At 39.7% G+C, this 17,620-nt stretch overlaps 1 protein-coding gene across 1 annotated transcript; it reads right to left on the bottom strand.

Moving 5' to 3' along the window:
• Positions 1-237: 237 nt before the first annotated feature.
• On the bottom strand, positions 238-17,620 carry LOC113138191 (polycystic kidney disease protein 1-like 2). The gene is made up of 41 exons (XM_026320440.1): positions 17,299-17,620; positions 16,187-16,345; positions 15,909-16,097; positions 15,054-15,164; positions 14,692-14,839; positions 14,367-14,596; positions 13,848-14,258; positions 13,629-13,747; positions 13,337-13,484; positions 12,744-12,942; positions 12,239-12,350; positions 12,032-12,173; positions 11,636-11,824; positions 11,210-11,352; positions 10,899-11,078; positions 10,638-10,775; positions 10,269-10,415; positions 10,049-10,173; positions 9,838-9,958; positions 9,227-9,355; positions 8,922-9,147; positions 8,479-8,669; positions 8,118-8,348; positions 7,846-7,947; positions 7,530-7,708; positions 7,270-7,416; positions 6,974-7,173; positions 6,323-6,549; positions 6,018-6,234; positions 5,046-5,518; positions 4,630-4,726; positions 4,405-4,545; positions 4,127-4,312; positions 3,193-3,523; positions 2,448-2,581; positions 2,227-2,354; positions 1,969-2,129; positions 1,116-1,326; positions 900-1,001; positions 683-814; positions 238-487 (listed from the first exon to the last, which is right to left on the bottom strand). Exons 1-41 carry the CDS (start codon positions 17,618-17,620, stop codon positions 323-325), a joined length of 7,443 nt encoding a protein of 2,480 aa, XP_026176225.1. The 3' UTR covers positions 238-322.

Below are 17,620 nucleotides of genomic sequence, written 5' to 3'. Positions count from 1 at the left end.
GGACATACCTAGTCACAGAAACATTTGATATGTTTAACAAAATGTACTGTAGTTTAAATACAATGTTTCAATGCATAACATAAGGATTATGAGCAGTTCCTACTTTAGTCAGTGTTTCAGCGTCTCCTACAATACAGATGCACAGCTCTACATAGAAACGCCAGGAATTCGTAGACTTGCAATGGTTAATATTCATCCATAAAGCAACAACAAGATGGTCTGAATAAAACAAGCAAGCTTTGGCAAGCAGCGGCTGACACAAAGCATTCTGCAGGTCGTATAATTGGGAACTGGCATTTGACTGTAGTGTAGCATATCAAGCCTAATGAACATTTCCAGAAGATATTGTTGACAGTCCGCCATTTGAAGCAGATGAAACACCTGGCCTCTGAGATAAGTTGTCATTCCCTTGTTTCTTACTTTTGAGTCCAAACAAGCTGCAGAGTTTCATCAGCATCAGATCCACAATCTCATCCTCTTCTGATGGCTGTAAAACAGAAAGTGATACATGTAACTCAAGGATTATCATTTCTTCTGAGGCTGTTTCTGTAATAGTAATCCGATTTCCTCTGAAACACATGTACAATAAACTTTCAGATATAGGTGCCAGTTGGCTGCTAGGACAAGCAGACACTGGCATCAGCAGTATTAAGACATTTCAGAGTCAGCATGGGTGACTTACCTTGTGATGTATCTGCTCTTCACTGAATGCCACCAGGATGACAGAGATAAAGAGGTTCAGCACCACAAAGGTCATGAGCACAATGCAGGAGCCAATTAGGAAAGCACCGAGGACTGGATTATAATTCAGAACCTAAAGGACGAAAAGACAGAAATACACTGGTTCTTACCAACAGTCTGAATCTGCTGTTGTAAAATTATAATACTCCCATACTAACCTCTTCATAGTTAAAAATACCAAGCTGCAGGCTGACCATGGTCAACGTGGCATCGAGCAGAGTCCGATAGGAGTACAGCTTCCACCCATACATGAGATTAGACTGTAAAGTAGAAATTTCATCAGGGTTAGTTGAATCTCAGAAAGTACAGATAAAGTAGGAAAAAAATCTGTGACTCCAGAAGCATGTTGATGTTAAGTGTGGAAAATTCCTCACAGCAATGGAGTAGGCCAGAAACATGATGGTCATGACCACTAGGAAGCCTGAAATATCAGTCCAGGCTCGCTGCAGTGTGGCTGTGATCATGTGCAGCTTGGGGTTCAGTCTCAGCAGGTGCCACAGTTTGATTGTAGCTAACAAAACCAAGAAAGCAATCAGATATCCCAGGACTGCATCAGCCTTGGCTGTCTCATGGAAACTTGCATATCTGGAGACAGAGCATGAGAGAAGACAGCCTTTTTGTTTTCACAACTTTAAAGAAAAATATAATTTGCGCTGTACAATGTTTCTGCTTAACAACACACATTTTATCACCAAAAAAACACACACTTAAAAATTACAATTGTGAACACACTAAGGTTATTTAAACAGCTTCAGAAACTGATGTTTTTATAAATTGCAAATTCTCTGTGTAAAAATTATTTTGGAAAAGGTAAATACAGAGCCCATTAGGATTACTTTAGATCGGCCTTATATAAGTGTGACATACATCAAACAGCTAAATAAGCTATTTTATATAAAGTATACAGCCCTAATATGTCATATAATTATATGGTACACAAGTTCTTTCACTAGCTAGAAAAGATGACAATATAAACATACCGTGCATCTCACTAATATTGAACCAACATTTTCAGCACTTAATTGAAGATGGTTTTAATGTCAGTGAGTTGCTATTTATCAGACTCTATGGTGAAGCAGAGATAAAAGCTTTGTACACAGCAGGTACTGTACTGCAGGGAGGATGTGCTGGAACAGTCACTATAAGCATGTTATTGTTCATAGTATTGTTCAATGTTAAGCTCTTTGATTTTCTATAAATTTAGGTTGTGTTTTCCTTATTGCTTACTGGTTTGTGTTTTTCTGGTAATACTCCATGTCCCGCTTCCCCAGTAAAGTCCTCTTGATGAAGACAGATAGTGCGCTCCAGCTGAGGATGATGATGGCCAGTTCGAGCAGGTTCCATTTACTCTTGAAGTAAGCCCCTTTCTGCTGCTTCATCAGCTTTCCCTGTCAGGACACAAGGAGAAGTCAAGTGTTCAGGGGAGTTACTTTATTATGTATGATTACTAGTAATGGTAGTAATGTAAGGACAATGACTATAGACCTGAACAAACATGTAATAGATGATGAAAAGGAAGTAGATGACTTCAGAGGCCATGACAAAGATGTGGAGGCCACCAGTCGACTGGTAGAGACGCACACTGTGTAGCTCACTGCGAAACTGGAAAGCTCCTGAGAGAAACATGACATTACAGCCAACACAATTCTTGTAACTGCCCAGTCTTTGTGGAGCTCTCACAGAGTCTGCAAACACAGACTGCTTACCTATGGCTGTGGTCTCCAGCATGAGTGTGACAACGCAGAAGAGGTTGACGTTGGCGTTGTACACAGTGAACTCAACAAAGATGGCCTGGGTGTACATATCAAACCAGGTGTTGTCATAGAGGTACTGTAGGGATCTACATAGAGACGAATAAATAATATGACTTATACATATTATGCCTTTACATGGGACTCAAGAATAATAGTTATTTCCTAAAGTCCTAAAAGACAAACTCTAAACCATGTTTACTGAAGCATCACAGCAACCCATGTATAGCACCTCATTGATGAGCTTAGTTAGTATTTAAACTATGTTACTCTGTCTTCTTTTCTTTAGGGCCACTATTGGGGCTGTAATTAATATTTATTTATTTATTTATTACTGCTTCGATTAATCTGCTGACTATTTTATAATAATATTTTATTGATTAATTGTTTGGTTCAAAAAAATAATGAAAATTGCCCATGACAACTGGCAAACAGTGATAGCAGCAATTTGTTTTTCTGAGCAATATTCCAAAGCTCTAAGGAGAGTCCTTTTATGATCACATACGACAATGAAATGCAGCACATGTGAGGATGTTTGTTTTTCTGCTGAGAAACTAATTGATTAATGGATGAGAACTATATGTCAAGTGCTGGTACAAGGGCTGAAATGTTTGGTATATTTAGCAATAAGTTGGTTATTACTTCCAGTAGTAAAGATCTTCATACCATACAGCTAAATTAATTGTGGTGAGTGCTTTACCTTCTGGAGTTCTCTAAATCTGGTCCCAGATCCACCACAAACCCTCCTCCTCTGTAGAGCCTCACACTGCCCCAGATGGGGTAGGCCCTCAGTTTACCCTGGGACTGATATGTCCATGGGCTGTGAAGGTTCAGGGAGGTGTTACCTCCTGCAGAGCGGTTCCAGCCTGGACCATACCAGCCCATGTCCTCCAGCTCCCATGAGTATGGCGAGTGACAATCCGCCACAGACTGCTGCATTGAACGAGCAACATGGCAGGAGTTTTTCATCACCCTCACCTGGCGGAGGCGAGCATTACCCACCAGCTTTGAGTTTCCATCTGTGATAAACCCTGTGACAGACATTCAGTCAAACGTGACAATGAATTTGTGTCATTTTGCAGTTAATTTGTCACAGTTTCAGTTTCAGTTGAACCATATAACACTGTTACAGCTTTGTGCTACTATGTGCTACTGTTCATATGTTGTAGTATAAGCAGTACTGGATATGTGGGAACAAAGCACATGTGAGTATTCAGTTTAAAGACTTATATACGATATGTTGAAGTACAGTAATGTTTAGTGGGACACATAGGGTCGAGATTAGTACTATTAAATGCATAGTTCAAAATTAAATTTGAAAAATGCAGAAATGTCTTAATAAATAAAAAAATATTGTCACCATAAGTCTTTAGAATTTCATTTTTTTTACTTAATCAAGAATCAAGAATATACTGTGCAAATAAAGATATATAAAAAGAGCTTTAATATAGGACTAGAATTACCATCAGTCAACTGAAGCCAAAATTAACAATAAGTTAATTTCAACTATAGCTAATTTACCAAATGAACTCCAAAATAAAAAAAACATGCATGCATTGTTCATTATGTCATAAACAAACACAGATTTGCAAAGCAGCTTTGTGTGACAGTTATTGAATTCAGAACATATTGACCTGGGTGCTCTCCGAACAGGTTGCTCAGCAGAGTTGTGTTTGCCCAGTTGAACACATCCTGAATGCTCATACTGTCTGAGATCCCTTTGCTGAAGCTCTGTCGAATGTGTTGGGTCAGAAAGTAAGCGTTGGGGTCCCTCTGACCATATGCCACCAGGAGCAACATCCACATGAATCCCATGTATACTGCATCAAACAAAGCAAAATATCTTAGACCAGCATCTCAGAGTTGTATTGCATTGCCCTGTGTTGTTATGTTGTCAAAATGGTTCTCCTACCAAGAATCTCCCTTATGAGGGCAAACACTTTCTGCTCTTTAATCATGTTGTTTCTCATCCTCTCGATGTCAGTGGGAGGTGGTGGCTGATAAAAGCTGCAGGTGCTGTCTCTTCTTGTTGCCCGCACTGCATCAGGATCATCTGAAGGACACATTTTGCAGTCATGTGTCAGTTTTTTCATACAAAGCAATGAAACAAAAATGATAAATAAGAAAAAAACCCTACCTGGGCTTCTGAAAGTCTCATCTATTTGAGGTTCTCCGTACTCCTCCTGGTCAACTTTCTTCAGGACAAGAGCAAAGAAAGCGGCAAAACCAAGAACCTGTGACAGAAGATTTTCAGACTTCAGCATTAAAGGACAGGACATAATGATTAGTATGTTTTTTTACTGTGCTGGGAGTTGGAATGCCATACAGATGTTTATAAAGCAATTCATTAATCAATGACCTCTGACAATATATAACTGTTGTATATATAATATATATAACAATTGTTGGTAATTATACCATATGTGCCTCAGCATAATAGAAATTTATTCATTACAAAAAGTGACTGAACATTGGTTGAAAATCCTAGAAGCTCCAGTTAAATGTCAGTTGATGAATACAGTGTGATCCTTTAATATTTTAATCATGCCTCACCTTCAGGGGCTGGGTAATAAAGAGACTCTCAAAGAAGGAGACCAACATCGATATAAGCCAACTTATGGAACGGTCTTTCCCATAGGTCAGCCCATACATCATGGTGAAATATCCTGACACACCACTGGTTGCAATCACCAGTATCCAGCCAATATAGACAAACCACCATGGCAGCCCTCCTTGACAGCATTTCTTCTTGGTGTCACCACTGATGCCCTCATCTGGACTGGGGCTGCGGATGAGATGGGCTCTCTCCAGGCTGGAGAAAGGGAGGTGGTACTCAAGAAGACCCTTCATTCCGTGAACCTGCTGCATGGCTTGGTTGTAGCTTTCTGGGTTTGGAAAACGAGACGCTCCCAACAGGTCCAGCTCTTTCTCAACATGACGCAGCTGCCTGTACAGGTATCGGGTGTTGTTACTCTTCTTGTGAACTTCATCTGAAGTCTTCTCAGGGCTGCCCCACACACTGTCTTCTGCAAAAATCACAATTATTCAGCTAGTACTCACTGAACACATTATGCTAAAATTTCAATGTAGAATCAAAAGTTCAATTAAAAGGGTAATTTTGGATATCAAACAATAAATATACTTCTAGTTTTCAAATTCAGTGGAATTTAACTTTAGATCATTTATTTTTCTTTAGTGGGATTTTCTTTGTGGTGCTTGCATGATTTATTCTGTTAATTAGCTCATCAACCATCATCTGATCAGTCTAGCATGAGTCTAGAACTAGATTTTGCTTGGCAACTTTATAATCTGAATATAAATTATAAAATGAAGTTTGCCCTGTAGCTTAATCCAGTCTTTCAACTGGCATTTAAAAAAAAACAGTAGTAATATATTAATAGTAATAATATTTTATTGTGTAATTATGCATAATAATGTTGGTCTAGCAAACAAACCATCCAAAAAAAAAAAAAACAAGAACACATTATATGATAAGACCATTGTAAAGACTCTGGTGCAGTTTACCTTGTAGATTGACTGCACCTAAACTGAGGATCATAGAGCGGTCCCTTTTAGAAGAGTCGGTGTAGAAGTCTCCAGCCATTCGGTTCTGTTGCCTGATGATATCCTCCACCAGAGACAGCAGAGTATTGATGTCTGTCTGCTGACCTGGATGGAGCTCCAGATGTGGCAGTGGACTCTTCATGGCTTTTGAGAGAGACTGAGCAATTCTTTTTATGTCCTAATGCAGAAATAACATCAGGTTCTTCAGACATGGAGAACAGGGAGGTTACTACTTCAAGTTCTAATGAAGATACCCGCCACCTCACCTTGATCACAGTGTCTGGTGTAATGTCTTTCAGCTCCTTCTGTGGGGAAGAAGTGTGTGAGGGAGCAACTCGACCGCTCTTCCCCTGTTTAGACGAGTCTGTCCTGGTGGATTTCTCTTGGGGTCGAGTGTTTCTGAAGATACTCACAATAAGGAGATTGATGGGAAACATGATGATTGAACTTTGAATGCCGATCATAACCTGTTGCCAGGTAAACTCAATGTGACCTGCAAAAAAGGTAAGAGAGTGTATATGGATGTCAGCAAAGGAGAGTTTCTTTCACTTAATCTTTTGGTGAGACTTTGAGTTCAATTAACTTGGATCCAAGAATGCACAATCTACACAAAATGTTCAAGTAGTCATCATATATACACCAGTATACTTTCCTTGCCCTTGCCATGCAAAATATCAATTTAAAAATCTATTAGAAATATTTATAGTTTGCATGATGTTTTAGGAAGAAAAAAAATTCAATAATCACATTTTTACCATATGTGTATGAAAAGATTTGCAGTTGGCTTTTGGGAGGTTTTGAACAACCAATTTGAAAATTCTGTTGTTAAGTAAAATAATCAGAATTTAACAGCTCAGTCACTCAATCTCACCTGTAGTTTGTTGAAAACTTTGAATGACTTAGATTTTGCCACATACCCAGGTCCATGGTCTGCTCAGAAGGATCTGTTGGGATGCCCCAAAACATGATGCTGGTCAGCATGGTGCACATCAAAAGAGAGAAACAGCAGGACACTCGCTGCACACGTGTGAAGGTGCTGCACGGAGGCCGACTGATGACTGAGAACCAGATATGACCATCACGGAAATCCTTGGCTGTCTTCATGAAGAACAGGTTACTAGGAAGTTAGGAAGACAAATAACAGAGTGTTAGAGGAAATAATAGAGGGTGAATAATAGAGAATTAAGTCTCATTTCATGGTAATGGATCTCACCTAAACCGCTTTAAATCCATTTCTGTGGCTACTGGGAAAACTTTGTCAAGAGTGCACTCGCCCACATCTACAGCCAACCAGGAGTTACACAGAAAATGCCATTTCTGACCATTCTCCAGATCCTGCACCATCACTTTGTTGACATACCTGGACATAACATTACTAATTATCTACTGTGCTCATAATAATAAATTCAAATCAAACTTTACACTCGTAGTCATTTTTGCTGTCACATCAGGCTCTCGCTCTTTAACTCATACCATGCAGGGTGATCTCCTGAATTGTCGTGCCACAGTCTGAGGCTCTGCAGATCTCCAAGAGAAAAGTGTGTGGTCAGCAGGAATATGTCCACCCCTCCCCTCTCAAACAAAGGTTTCTCAGGGTCTGTCAAGTGATGGGGTTCACTTTCTCCCTCTGTACCCAGCAGAGTAATCGTCACCTAAAAGACAAAAAAATAGTCAGTCAAGATGGACAGAGATGCCTGGAAAGTGTCAGCATCATAAGTGTTGTGCAACAGAAACATCAGACAGGTTTTGTTTCTGTGAGCGACACAAAGCTTTAACAGACATCACTGACCTGTGAGGAGGTGGAGGCACCATGCCGATGCCCTGTGCTGACATTCAGCATATACCGATACTCAGCCAAGGGGTCGTTGTCCTCAAGCACTGTTATCTTGACCTAACAATGAATACACGGACACAGCATTCAGGGAATCTTTCTAATTAGTATAAAAACAGTTAGCTTACATGACTAGCTGACATACTGTGCCCAGCTGTTACACTATAAACAAGCCAAAGCTAATCTCATGCTAGGGTTTACATGGCATAGTGATATCTAAAACGAATTACCTTGGCTGAGTCCTGGATGTCTTTTCTGTGCGCCCATATAACCACCAGGAGATAAGCAGCAAAGATGGCCCCCACAAAACACACCACAACAGGATTGTTAGTAAATGTGGCAAAAAGTTCTGCGGTCCGTGAAACATCCACCAGGTTTGGCATGACAAAAAAAGAGCTGCCAAAGAAGGTTAAATGGTTACAGAGGCACTGAGTGACCAAAGGCGTGGTGAGCGGGCCGACCTATAGAAAAACATAAACAAATAAACAAACAAACAAAAAAACAGCTGGTCAAACTCCACAGCTCACTCTTCTAAGAAGTGTTGAAGAAACTACTCTGAATGTGTTGCTTTTGTTTTTGCATTTCGCTCACCCTACAGCCATCTTCACTCCAAGAAGACTTAGTTTCATTCCAGTATTTGCACTGGGCAGCAATGGAAATGACAGTGACAGTGGCGTTGATGGATTTGGTGCCTGGCTCTACGATGGGCTTTATAACAAGGTAGTGCACTCCAACAGCTTGTGTTCTGTCTTTGGGCCTGAGCACCCAGGTATGTTTTTCCTCTGTGTTAAAAATAACAGAAATATTCATGTACAAAAACACACATGCAGACTAACAAACAAATTGTAATCGTAAAAAACTGCATAATTATAGCAATATGATCTTTAATTCTCATCTCATCTTGTCTCATCTCTGGACAACCAGTTGAAAGCTGTGTCATCTTACTGCCTCTCTTTAGTATAGTATCAATTTGATATTCAGTGTTATTATCTAGAGTGTGCTACAAAAAGAAAATGTGGTCGTTTTAATTTTACCTTCTTTTGTGTTCTCTAGAGGGATCCTGGTCTTGGCAACATAGTTCTCCTCAGTCGGATAATCTTCACTTCCCAGGAATAGCATAAAGGAAATGTCTTCAGATGGCTCCATTTTCAGCACCAGTGTTACATCCGGTGACGGAACGTCAATTATTAATGTGCTGAAATTGGTGAGGTCGAGGACTGTGCTGTTCTCCTGCCCGACATCAAGTCTTGGTAGGAGAATCTGAAAGACCCATTATTCTGAACAATCTAGCGGCTCAGATTTAAAAGCAACTAAAAAGTATCTCTAAAACAAATATTACCTCTATCTCTTCAGGCAAGTTCTCGACAGGAATGACAGTGCCATTCACTCTGGTGAGAGAGATGGATCCTACAGTTCCTGTGATGTTATCTTCCTTCCAAGAATATGGATTTTTCTCAAAGCTCATCATCTAGAAGGAGAAAGGTGTATATTTAAAAAGCAAAACTGTTTAAAAGATGACTTTAAAGATTTTGTTAGGTTTATATTATTTGTTAGAGAGTAAAAACAACATTTATTCTTAACAGTATAAGTGCATTGTACCAGATTTTGGCAAATTTCTATTTGCACTACCTGCACATGTAGGTACAAACACAAAGCATTACAAGGCAGCTCATCAGACTGTATCTGAGATGGGCTTTATCTACAATTTTCCTTTCTTTTTGTTAGCGAAAATGTCGCCTCCTTTTTTTGTTGGTTCCATGTTGCAGATGATGATAACTGATCCAATAAGAACTCATCATTTCTGAGGAAAGAACTAGTTTACTTCTGCCTTTTTTACCCGGTCCAGCATGCATTTTCAGCAGAGAGGAACACCGTACCTTATAGTGGCCGCATCAACATCTGTAAATTAAATGTTGTTTTTAATGTTATGCCACATGTCCATACACTTACTCTCACATCCACTGGCTCCTCTGGAGAGACAACATCTCCAGGCAGCGTAGGGAAGGAAAATCTGGATGAGCTGTTCTTTTGGACATTTATATCATGCATCTGCATGGCTCCTGGAGATACTCTGCACAAAGAGAAATCAAAATTGTTTCAGTGATTTTAGCACCAGTTTTTTCTTGAGCACATGTTCTAGTCGGTGTCAGTTATCTCCTACCTGTTGACATACACACTGATCTGACCAGAATCAATGATGTCAGGGTCTCCATTCAGCTTTTTATTATTCAGCAAAGCACTTTGAACATTGTTTATCCCAGTCAGAAGAAATTCTGAGACTTTTTTCTGATGAAAACATAATTTGACAGCTTTTCAGTGAAGACCATGCCAAACAGCAAAAGAACTAAAATTTGGAAATCTCAGTTGGTCTTTCTTCTTACATTTGATGAAACATTCAAAATATTACTGGCTGCTTCAACTATTGGAGTAGCTGCTTGCAAAACTTCTCCATCCTCCTTGCTGTCCTGGATAACACTGATAGTGCTTAGGGAAGAGCTGAGGTCTACCAAGAGTGAACCCGCTTCTTCCTGGACAGGATATAGAAACAGAAGACAGTAAAGATTAGCCTTAATCTATGTTCAAGTGATTGATTGTAAACTTTTCGTTAACTGCATTAACTGTACATTAACTGGCTTTAAGAGGTTCACAGTTCTTCAATAAATTGGACATTTCCTGCGTGTACCCAATGATTTAAAAACGTTTTAGCAAGATTTTTGAGGATACTGATGAACTGATCTAATGTACAGTACTTGCGCAGCATCACTGAGCTCATCTGAGCGCTGGGTCAGTCCAGCCACAGCTCTGGCCGTCACTTGCACTTCCTGAGTTGTGTTGGTGGGCGAGTCAAGCAGCACTGTGGTCATTTTGGTCAGCATTTGCTCTCTGAGCTAAAACAGATGGAAATACTGATTAACATTGTGATGCTCTCTACGCACACGCAATACAAGCCTTACAAGCATTGCATCAGTATATTTGCCTCTCCTATTACATCATTCACTCCATTCTGTTACCTTAGTCCTTGCATCTTTCTGATCCTGGCCAGTTTCTGTGTTCAGCATGTCAGAAACTGAGCTAAACATTTGCCCTAGTGCCTCACCAGAAAGCAGACCTTCCTGCTCCAGCTGAGTGACAGTATCCTCCACTGCAGACTGGAGAGTCTGCACTGAGGTACTGGTTTCACTTTTCCATACCTTGAAGAAGATCCAATGAATCAAAATTACTTAAAGTCTTTTACATCAACTGGACAACCAACTTTCTTCCCACTTTTGATTTCTCTAGCTGTCCTGTATTTGAGGTACACGATTACTAGCAGATGACAAACCTGAGTGGTGACGGATGTGGTGACTTTCTCATTTTCATTTTTAACTGTCACCACGACAGACAAACTATAATTGTTGCTCTTATCTCCCAGAGGCAGGAAGACAGCCTTCACCTCATTTGTATTACTGCAGCGGAGATGTGTGCCTTAATAGCAAAAAAGTTCATTTAGTAACTGTTACAATGATTTCTTGAAAATGTATCTGCATGTAGCATCAACATTAATCATGCAAATGTTTAGAGCAAAACTCATTTTTAACCATTAATGCCACAATCCACAAACTAGACTAATAATTTAGAAGCATTATATGCACCATGTATTGTTTAACTAAACCATCTATAGCAAAGTCAAGTTCACCTCCTTTGCTTTAACACATCAATCTAATGTTTGTGAATAAAATAAAGGCACAGCAGTGCAACACATTCTCACCTGTGCTGGTTTTGATGCAATAATCACAGCCAGAGGAGCAGAAAGAGCCTGCTTTGCATGTAATGTCAAATGCATCAAGAACTGTCCCTGATGGTGGAGAAATGCTGCATGAGAGTGGGTGTGCAGGTGTTGTTATCTCAGGACCTGGTATTGGAAGTGTGTATTTGGCAAAACCTAGGTCTTTCTTGCCTGTAAAAAAGAAAAACTTTTTAAAAAAAAAATCAGTATATCAGGTACAGTCAGTCAGGTATGTCAGTGTACAGTTAGATAGATTTTTCATTCATGATTTCATTCATTTTTCATCATTAATTATTTTACTTTGATGTTAATTTTTCACAATTTTGCATTTCATAAAATAATGAATTAACTGGATGACTATATGGGAGGAAAACACACCGTGGGCAATCACAGTAATGTTGTGCAGTGTGTCCATCGAAACCAGTAAATGTTGGCTTTGTACAGCATATTCAGTGTTGCCATCCTGCCTCTCAATAGGTGGCCTCCGGCCTGCTTTGGAGTAACAGTCTTCAAAGTCACCCTGGGAAAGCATCATCTGTTAATATTTATTCACTGAAACCAATTTAAGTGATGTTTCAAACTCACCGTCAAAGGTTTGGGGTCCTCGATATACCAAACTACATCTGGGCAAGTTGTCACACAGTTCAGTCTTAGTATTACATGGTTGCTCACATTTATTGATGCACAATTATCACAACTGCAAAAATAAAAGTAAATATATAACTATAAGTCTTGCAGAAATTCTGAAACAGTTGTAGCACCACATAGCATTGCTGGGTCCAAAATTGTAAAACCAAATGTTTTCAAAAGTTGAATTTAGGACAATCTTTTGATTTCGATTTCCAAGAGCATGTAGGGACCACTGCAAGAAACGGTGCCTGTTGTCGAACCTGTTTAATATAAGGTCAACTGAAAAATATATACACAAATATCATGGTGTACCACCAAGTCTGTTCTAAAGACACAATTAAGTTGATGTTCATTCATTTTGGATTGAATTCTTTAGCTAGCAATGTTTCAAAAACTTACAACCTGCAGAATAATCATTTTACGGTTATTTATGTAATTATTCTTATTGGTCCTATTGTACCTGATGGTGACATCTGTGAACTTCTTTGGAACAACACTGATGCACTTTGAAACTGAAGCAAAGTTAGCCCATTTCCTAAACCAGGCTATTTTCTTCACAGTTAATGTGTATTTGACCATTTCAAAGGGATCTGGAAGGCAGGCTTTCTCTACAACATAAGATTCATCCTTTGTTACGTTCCTGCATTTGCAGTTTCCGTCTGTGTGGAAAGAAGCAGAGGCAGAATTTAAAAGTAACATTTCAACATGGGCAAAATAACAAGAACACAGTGTGATCTAGTAGAACACCATCACTACCTACAACCGCAGACCTGAATTAAGACTTGGAGATGAATAACCAGGTTTGTCATGTTCTTTGTCAAAATCATATCCAGGTTATGATTAATATTGGAATAAGACCAATATTAGTAATGTGCATAAAAACCTTCTCACTGTCAAAAACGCAGAACATTTAAAGCTTCAGCGTTCTTAAAAGGTTACTGCCTTAGACAACCTGTGTTTCCTCAAATGTGTTTGCCTAACCATAATTACTTTAATTTAGTTTAGCCATTTAAAACAAATTTTAAATGCTCTCTGGGCAGCTGTTGTACTTACTACATCTCCATTCAAATGTGAATCCTTTGCTGGGTAATGATTCAATTCCAGATACCCTCAAAGTAACACTCTGATTGTAGTCAACCAAAGTGTCAGGAGCAGCAATTATTTTCAAGTGAGTAGAGTTGTAGACACTCATATCACTCATCTGTAGATAAAAACAATGTAACTGAGATTACACAGCAACAAACAGATAAATGTGCATATTGAAAAGGTAATGTTGGGGTGGGCACAGTTCCTTCATGCACAAGTCTACCAGTCTGTTATTGTTCGACACCAATATCTTACATACTGTGTTTCCTTGCTCCAAATCAGAGTAATTCTGACAAGCCTTGAGTATGCTCTCAATGTCCACATCCACATCAGAGTCCGAAAAGGCGTTGATGGCTCGTACAGTCACTTTTAATGATCCTTTACAAAAGAGTTTGTATGTCAGTGGGTTAAACACATGCAGAACTAACATAGCAAAATTATGTTCATGTAATTTCATCACAGCTTAAGCTTTAATTACCTTCCAAGGGGCTGGAGAATGTATATTCTTGTAAACTACTATTGAGCATGTTTCTGGTTTCAGACAAAGTGTCCCTGGCTCCTGTGAGGTTGAAAAGAAGCTGAACAGGAGCTCCTCGCTCCAATGAAATGCCTATGGTGAGATCTGTGGAGTCTGGACACACGCCCTCCTCTGATATCAGCGAGGCCTGCAGGCCCTCCACGGGCTCCAGCAGACACAGCTCCAGATCAGTGGACACTGTGTGGGTTGTGACCCTGTTAGACGCACTTAGCGTCAGGTTGTGGCAGCCATGTCCAAGCTCCTCTACCACACTTGGACTCAGTGTAATGTTGTGGGGTGTGGCCCCTCTGTCCACTGTCAAGTTTGCAACCAAACTGTCTTCTTGCTGAATTGTGTAGGAGACATTTGTACCTGTTAACAGCAAACAAGAAAATCAAATTATTTTGTATTTTTTTGAGGAATGATTTATTAGAAGCATTTATTTTATTTTTTTTTACCCACAGCATTTTATTGACTCACCTGCCTCTACCACAACCTCAATATAAACAGGTCTGCCATAAAGCATGTTGCATTTAGTGCCATCTGTTGACTCATTGCTGCTATAGCACTTCACCACACGAAACTCTCCGACAGGTTCCTGAATGGTTACGGATTTCTGAGCCGTGACATGCCAGTCACTGGTAGTACACTCCATCCCAACCACAAAAACACCAGGACGGCTGAATTTGTGCATCAGAGTGCTCTCCATCCTGTGAAACAGTTACCATTTGCATAAACATGAATGAATAAGCCTCCATCTGTCTATGTTTTTTTAATGTCTAGCTGAATGCAAAGATGTGCTCACTCTTCTGGGGTGTATGAATCAATAGTATAACCATCTCCAGCATTCAATGTGCACGTCAAGTTTCCCTGAAATGGGTGAAGGAGCCACTTCATAGTGATGGTGACATTATCAAAAACGGCCGCCACTGCACTCAACAATAACTGGAGTCCTGAGAGGAAACCACATGGTAATTTGAATAACAACAGAACATGGCACATAGTCTGAGGGTGACAACATCAACAGCAGCGTGACAACATCAAACATGTTGGCATGTTTTAGAGATATTATGCAATCTGCCCTATGTAATAATGATCTGCATTCCTTTTTTACACAGACAAAGCCTAGGTATAGTGGGAGTAGAAAGGACATGTTATCGATCTGACCATGTTTGCAGTAGTATTCTATAGACAGGTAACTTCCCAGTGCAGGACATGGTTCACCAAAAGAGCTCAGATCCACTGAAGCCTGGCAAGCCTGCAATCCATGGCACTGGGCTGAAACGACACACAAGTAGAGAGCTGGATAATTTACTACAGGTTATCAGGATTATTTTTAACCTTACTTATTGAGAAATTACCCACACACCAACAAAGCAGGAGAGATGTCTATTTTTCCATATGGCATGTTATCTTTGGCCACATATACCCAATATCACTATTTTATCAGCCTGGATTCAAGAATGCAAGATTTATTTTCATTTTACTAAGTGAGACATTTTGCAAAGTCTGTCTTAGAAGGTTTTAAAAAGAGGTCATTTTAAAATCTTTGAATCTTATTACATTTAAATAATCTTGTTAGTGTTTCTACAACCTTCTAATGAAAAGGTCTAATAGCACTTTTGAGAAATGAATTAACAGTAAGGAGAAATAGGAACTGTTGAGAGACTGCACAAATCTCTCCAGCATCAGTACTCCCAGACTGAGGTGAATGTGAATGTCAAGTCCATCTATTTATCTCCTAGGAGGTGATTTGCTTTGTGGCTTTTCTGGCAGTGTAATGCTTTTATTTGCAGTCACAGGGCAATCATGATGGTTTTTGTGCATAGATTGTCGTAATTTTTAGTATGTTTTACCTGGTATTTTTCGTAATGGGGCTTTAACAAACTCACTGTTCACATCAGTACTGTAAATACAAATATGCCTTTACACAAAATATTCTATCACTAATAGCAAACAATTAATTAAAAATTGATATTATCTAAACTGTACATGTTTATGAAAAGAATATGTTTATAATACCTGTTACAGAATCTACCACATCTATCCAGCTGCACTCCACTTGGGAGGGTGTGGGTGAGGCTGTAGGTTTGGATTGGCAGTAGTGAATTGTCTTTCGGCCATAGAAGCTGTCGTTAATCTGTATAACATGACCAGAACCACACTGCAATGTGGCATTTTGGCCATCACATGCAATAGATTTCCCAAATTCTAAGGGGGAAGAAAATCAAAAATTATTGAAGGAGAACAAAAACAGCATAAATTTTATGCCATATGTTGATTTATTTAGGAGTGCATACCAAACTGGCAGATGAAGTTGAGTTCCTGAGTACAGTTCCCTGTGGCTTCCCACTGAAAGCTTGAATGTCTCAGGATATGTCCACAGGCAGCCTGTGCATCTGGACTGTTCACCCAGTTACTATATCTGACATCTGAGCCATCCAGCCAGGCAAGGGAACCTGGAGAAGGACAAAAAAAAACATAATTTGGTCAAATTTGTGTTTTGAATTCTGCTAATAGGCAAAAGATTTAATCACTGTGGGTGTTCAGTCCATTCTCTATAGCTTTTCTTTGTGGTGAATTAATTGTTAAGCTGTAATTAAGGAATCATAAAACAACAATCCAGTTTGTTTAGCTAATGACAAGGGTGAATGGCTCATTGCCTGTGAAGGGAAATAAAGACACATTTGTAAATCAGCCCACTTGACAGCAAATTGACAAGTTCCAGTGAAATATCTCTCATTACACCTGCTGCTTGAGGGAGATATCCAAACGTGCCAATTGTCTTCTAACAAATGTCACTAAACAAACAGATCTTTACAACAGGCATGTAAGGTGACTAATGAGATAAGAGCTGAGGGAATAATATCCCCATTTTGTACAATTATCCACCAAAGACATTGAAAATTTGTTGCTCATATATTCAGCAAAGTACATAAAATGTTAGAAAGACAGATTTCAGTAAAATTTACTGGTATCATCCATCCATCCATCATCTATACCATTTATTTCCATTTATTTCTTAACCAGGGTCACAGGGATCTGCTGGAGCCTACTCAAGCTCTCTTTTGGGTGAAAGGCAGGGGTACACCCTGGACAGATCACCAGTCCATCACAGGGCCACATATAGACAAACAACCTCACACACTCACACTCACTCCTATGGGCAATTTAGAGTCACCAATCAACCTGACATACATGTTTTTGGACTGTGGGAGGAAACTGGAGTACCTGGAGTAAACCCATGCAAGCACCATTTACTGGCATCAATGAATGACAATTTCCACTTGTGACACAGCTCTAGCAAGCACATATCATATCATTCAAATACATGTGAACTTATGAAAAATGTATAAAAGAACTTTAGGCATACAGTATCTATTCTGCTTCCCCTGCTCCCATACCCTCTCACCCTCAGTGGCAACAGAGTCGAGTGTGAGGTTTGGAGCTGCAGGTGCCAGTCCGAGCCACCAGTCCTTGTCTGGCTCCAGGTGCTTCTGAAGGAACTGCTGTGTTTCATCATTCAGGACAAATGCTAAGTGTCCTCCACCTCGCTCACACCATCCCTGGGCACTAAGGAAGGTTCGCTGCAGACCCACAAACTCATAGCAGGAGTCATCAAAACCCTCCTGGTATTCGGGGCAGGACGGTGTCTTTGTATCCTCCACAGCGTAGCAAGTCCAGCTGAGGAAGAGACCCACCAAAATCAGTGTGGGGACAGCAGTGTTGTCCAT

The sequence above is a fragment of the Mastacembelus armatus genome, chromosome 3, assembly GCF_900324485.2.
Source record: "Mastacembelus armatus chromosome 3, fMasArm1.2, whole genome shotgun sequence".
Classification (NCBI taxonomy): Eukaryota; Metazoa; Chordata; class Actinopteri; order Synbranchiformes; family Mastacembelidae; genus Mastacembelus; species Mastacembelus armatus.
The sequence above is the reverse complement of the archived record's forward strand: the minus strand, read 5'-3'. Positions and strand labels throughout refer to the sequence as shown.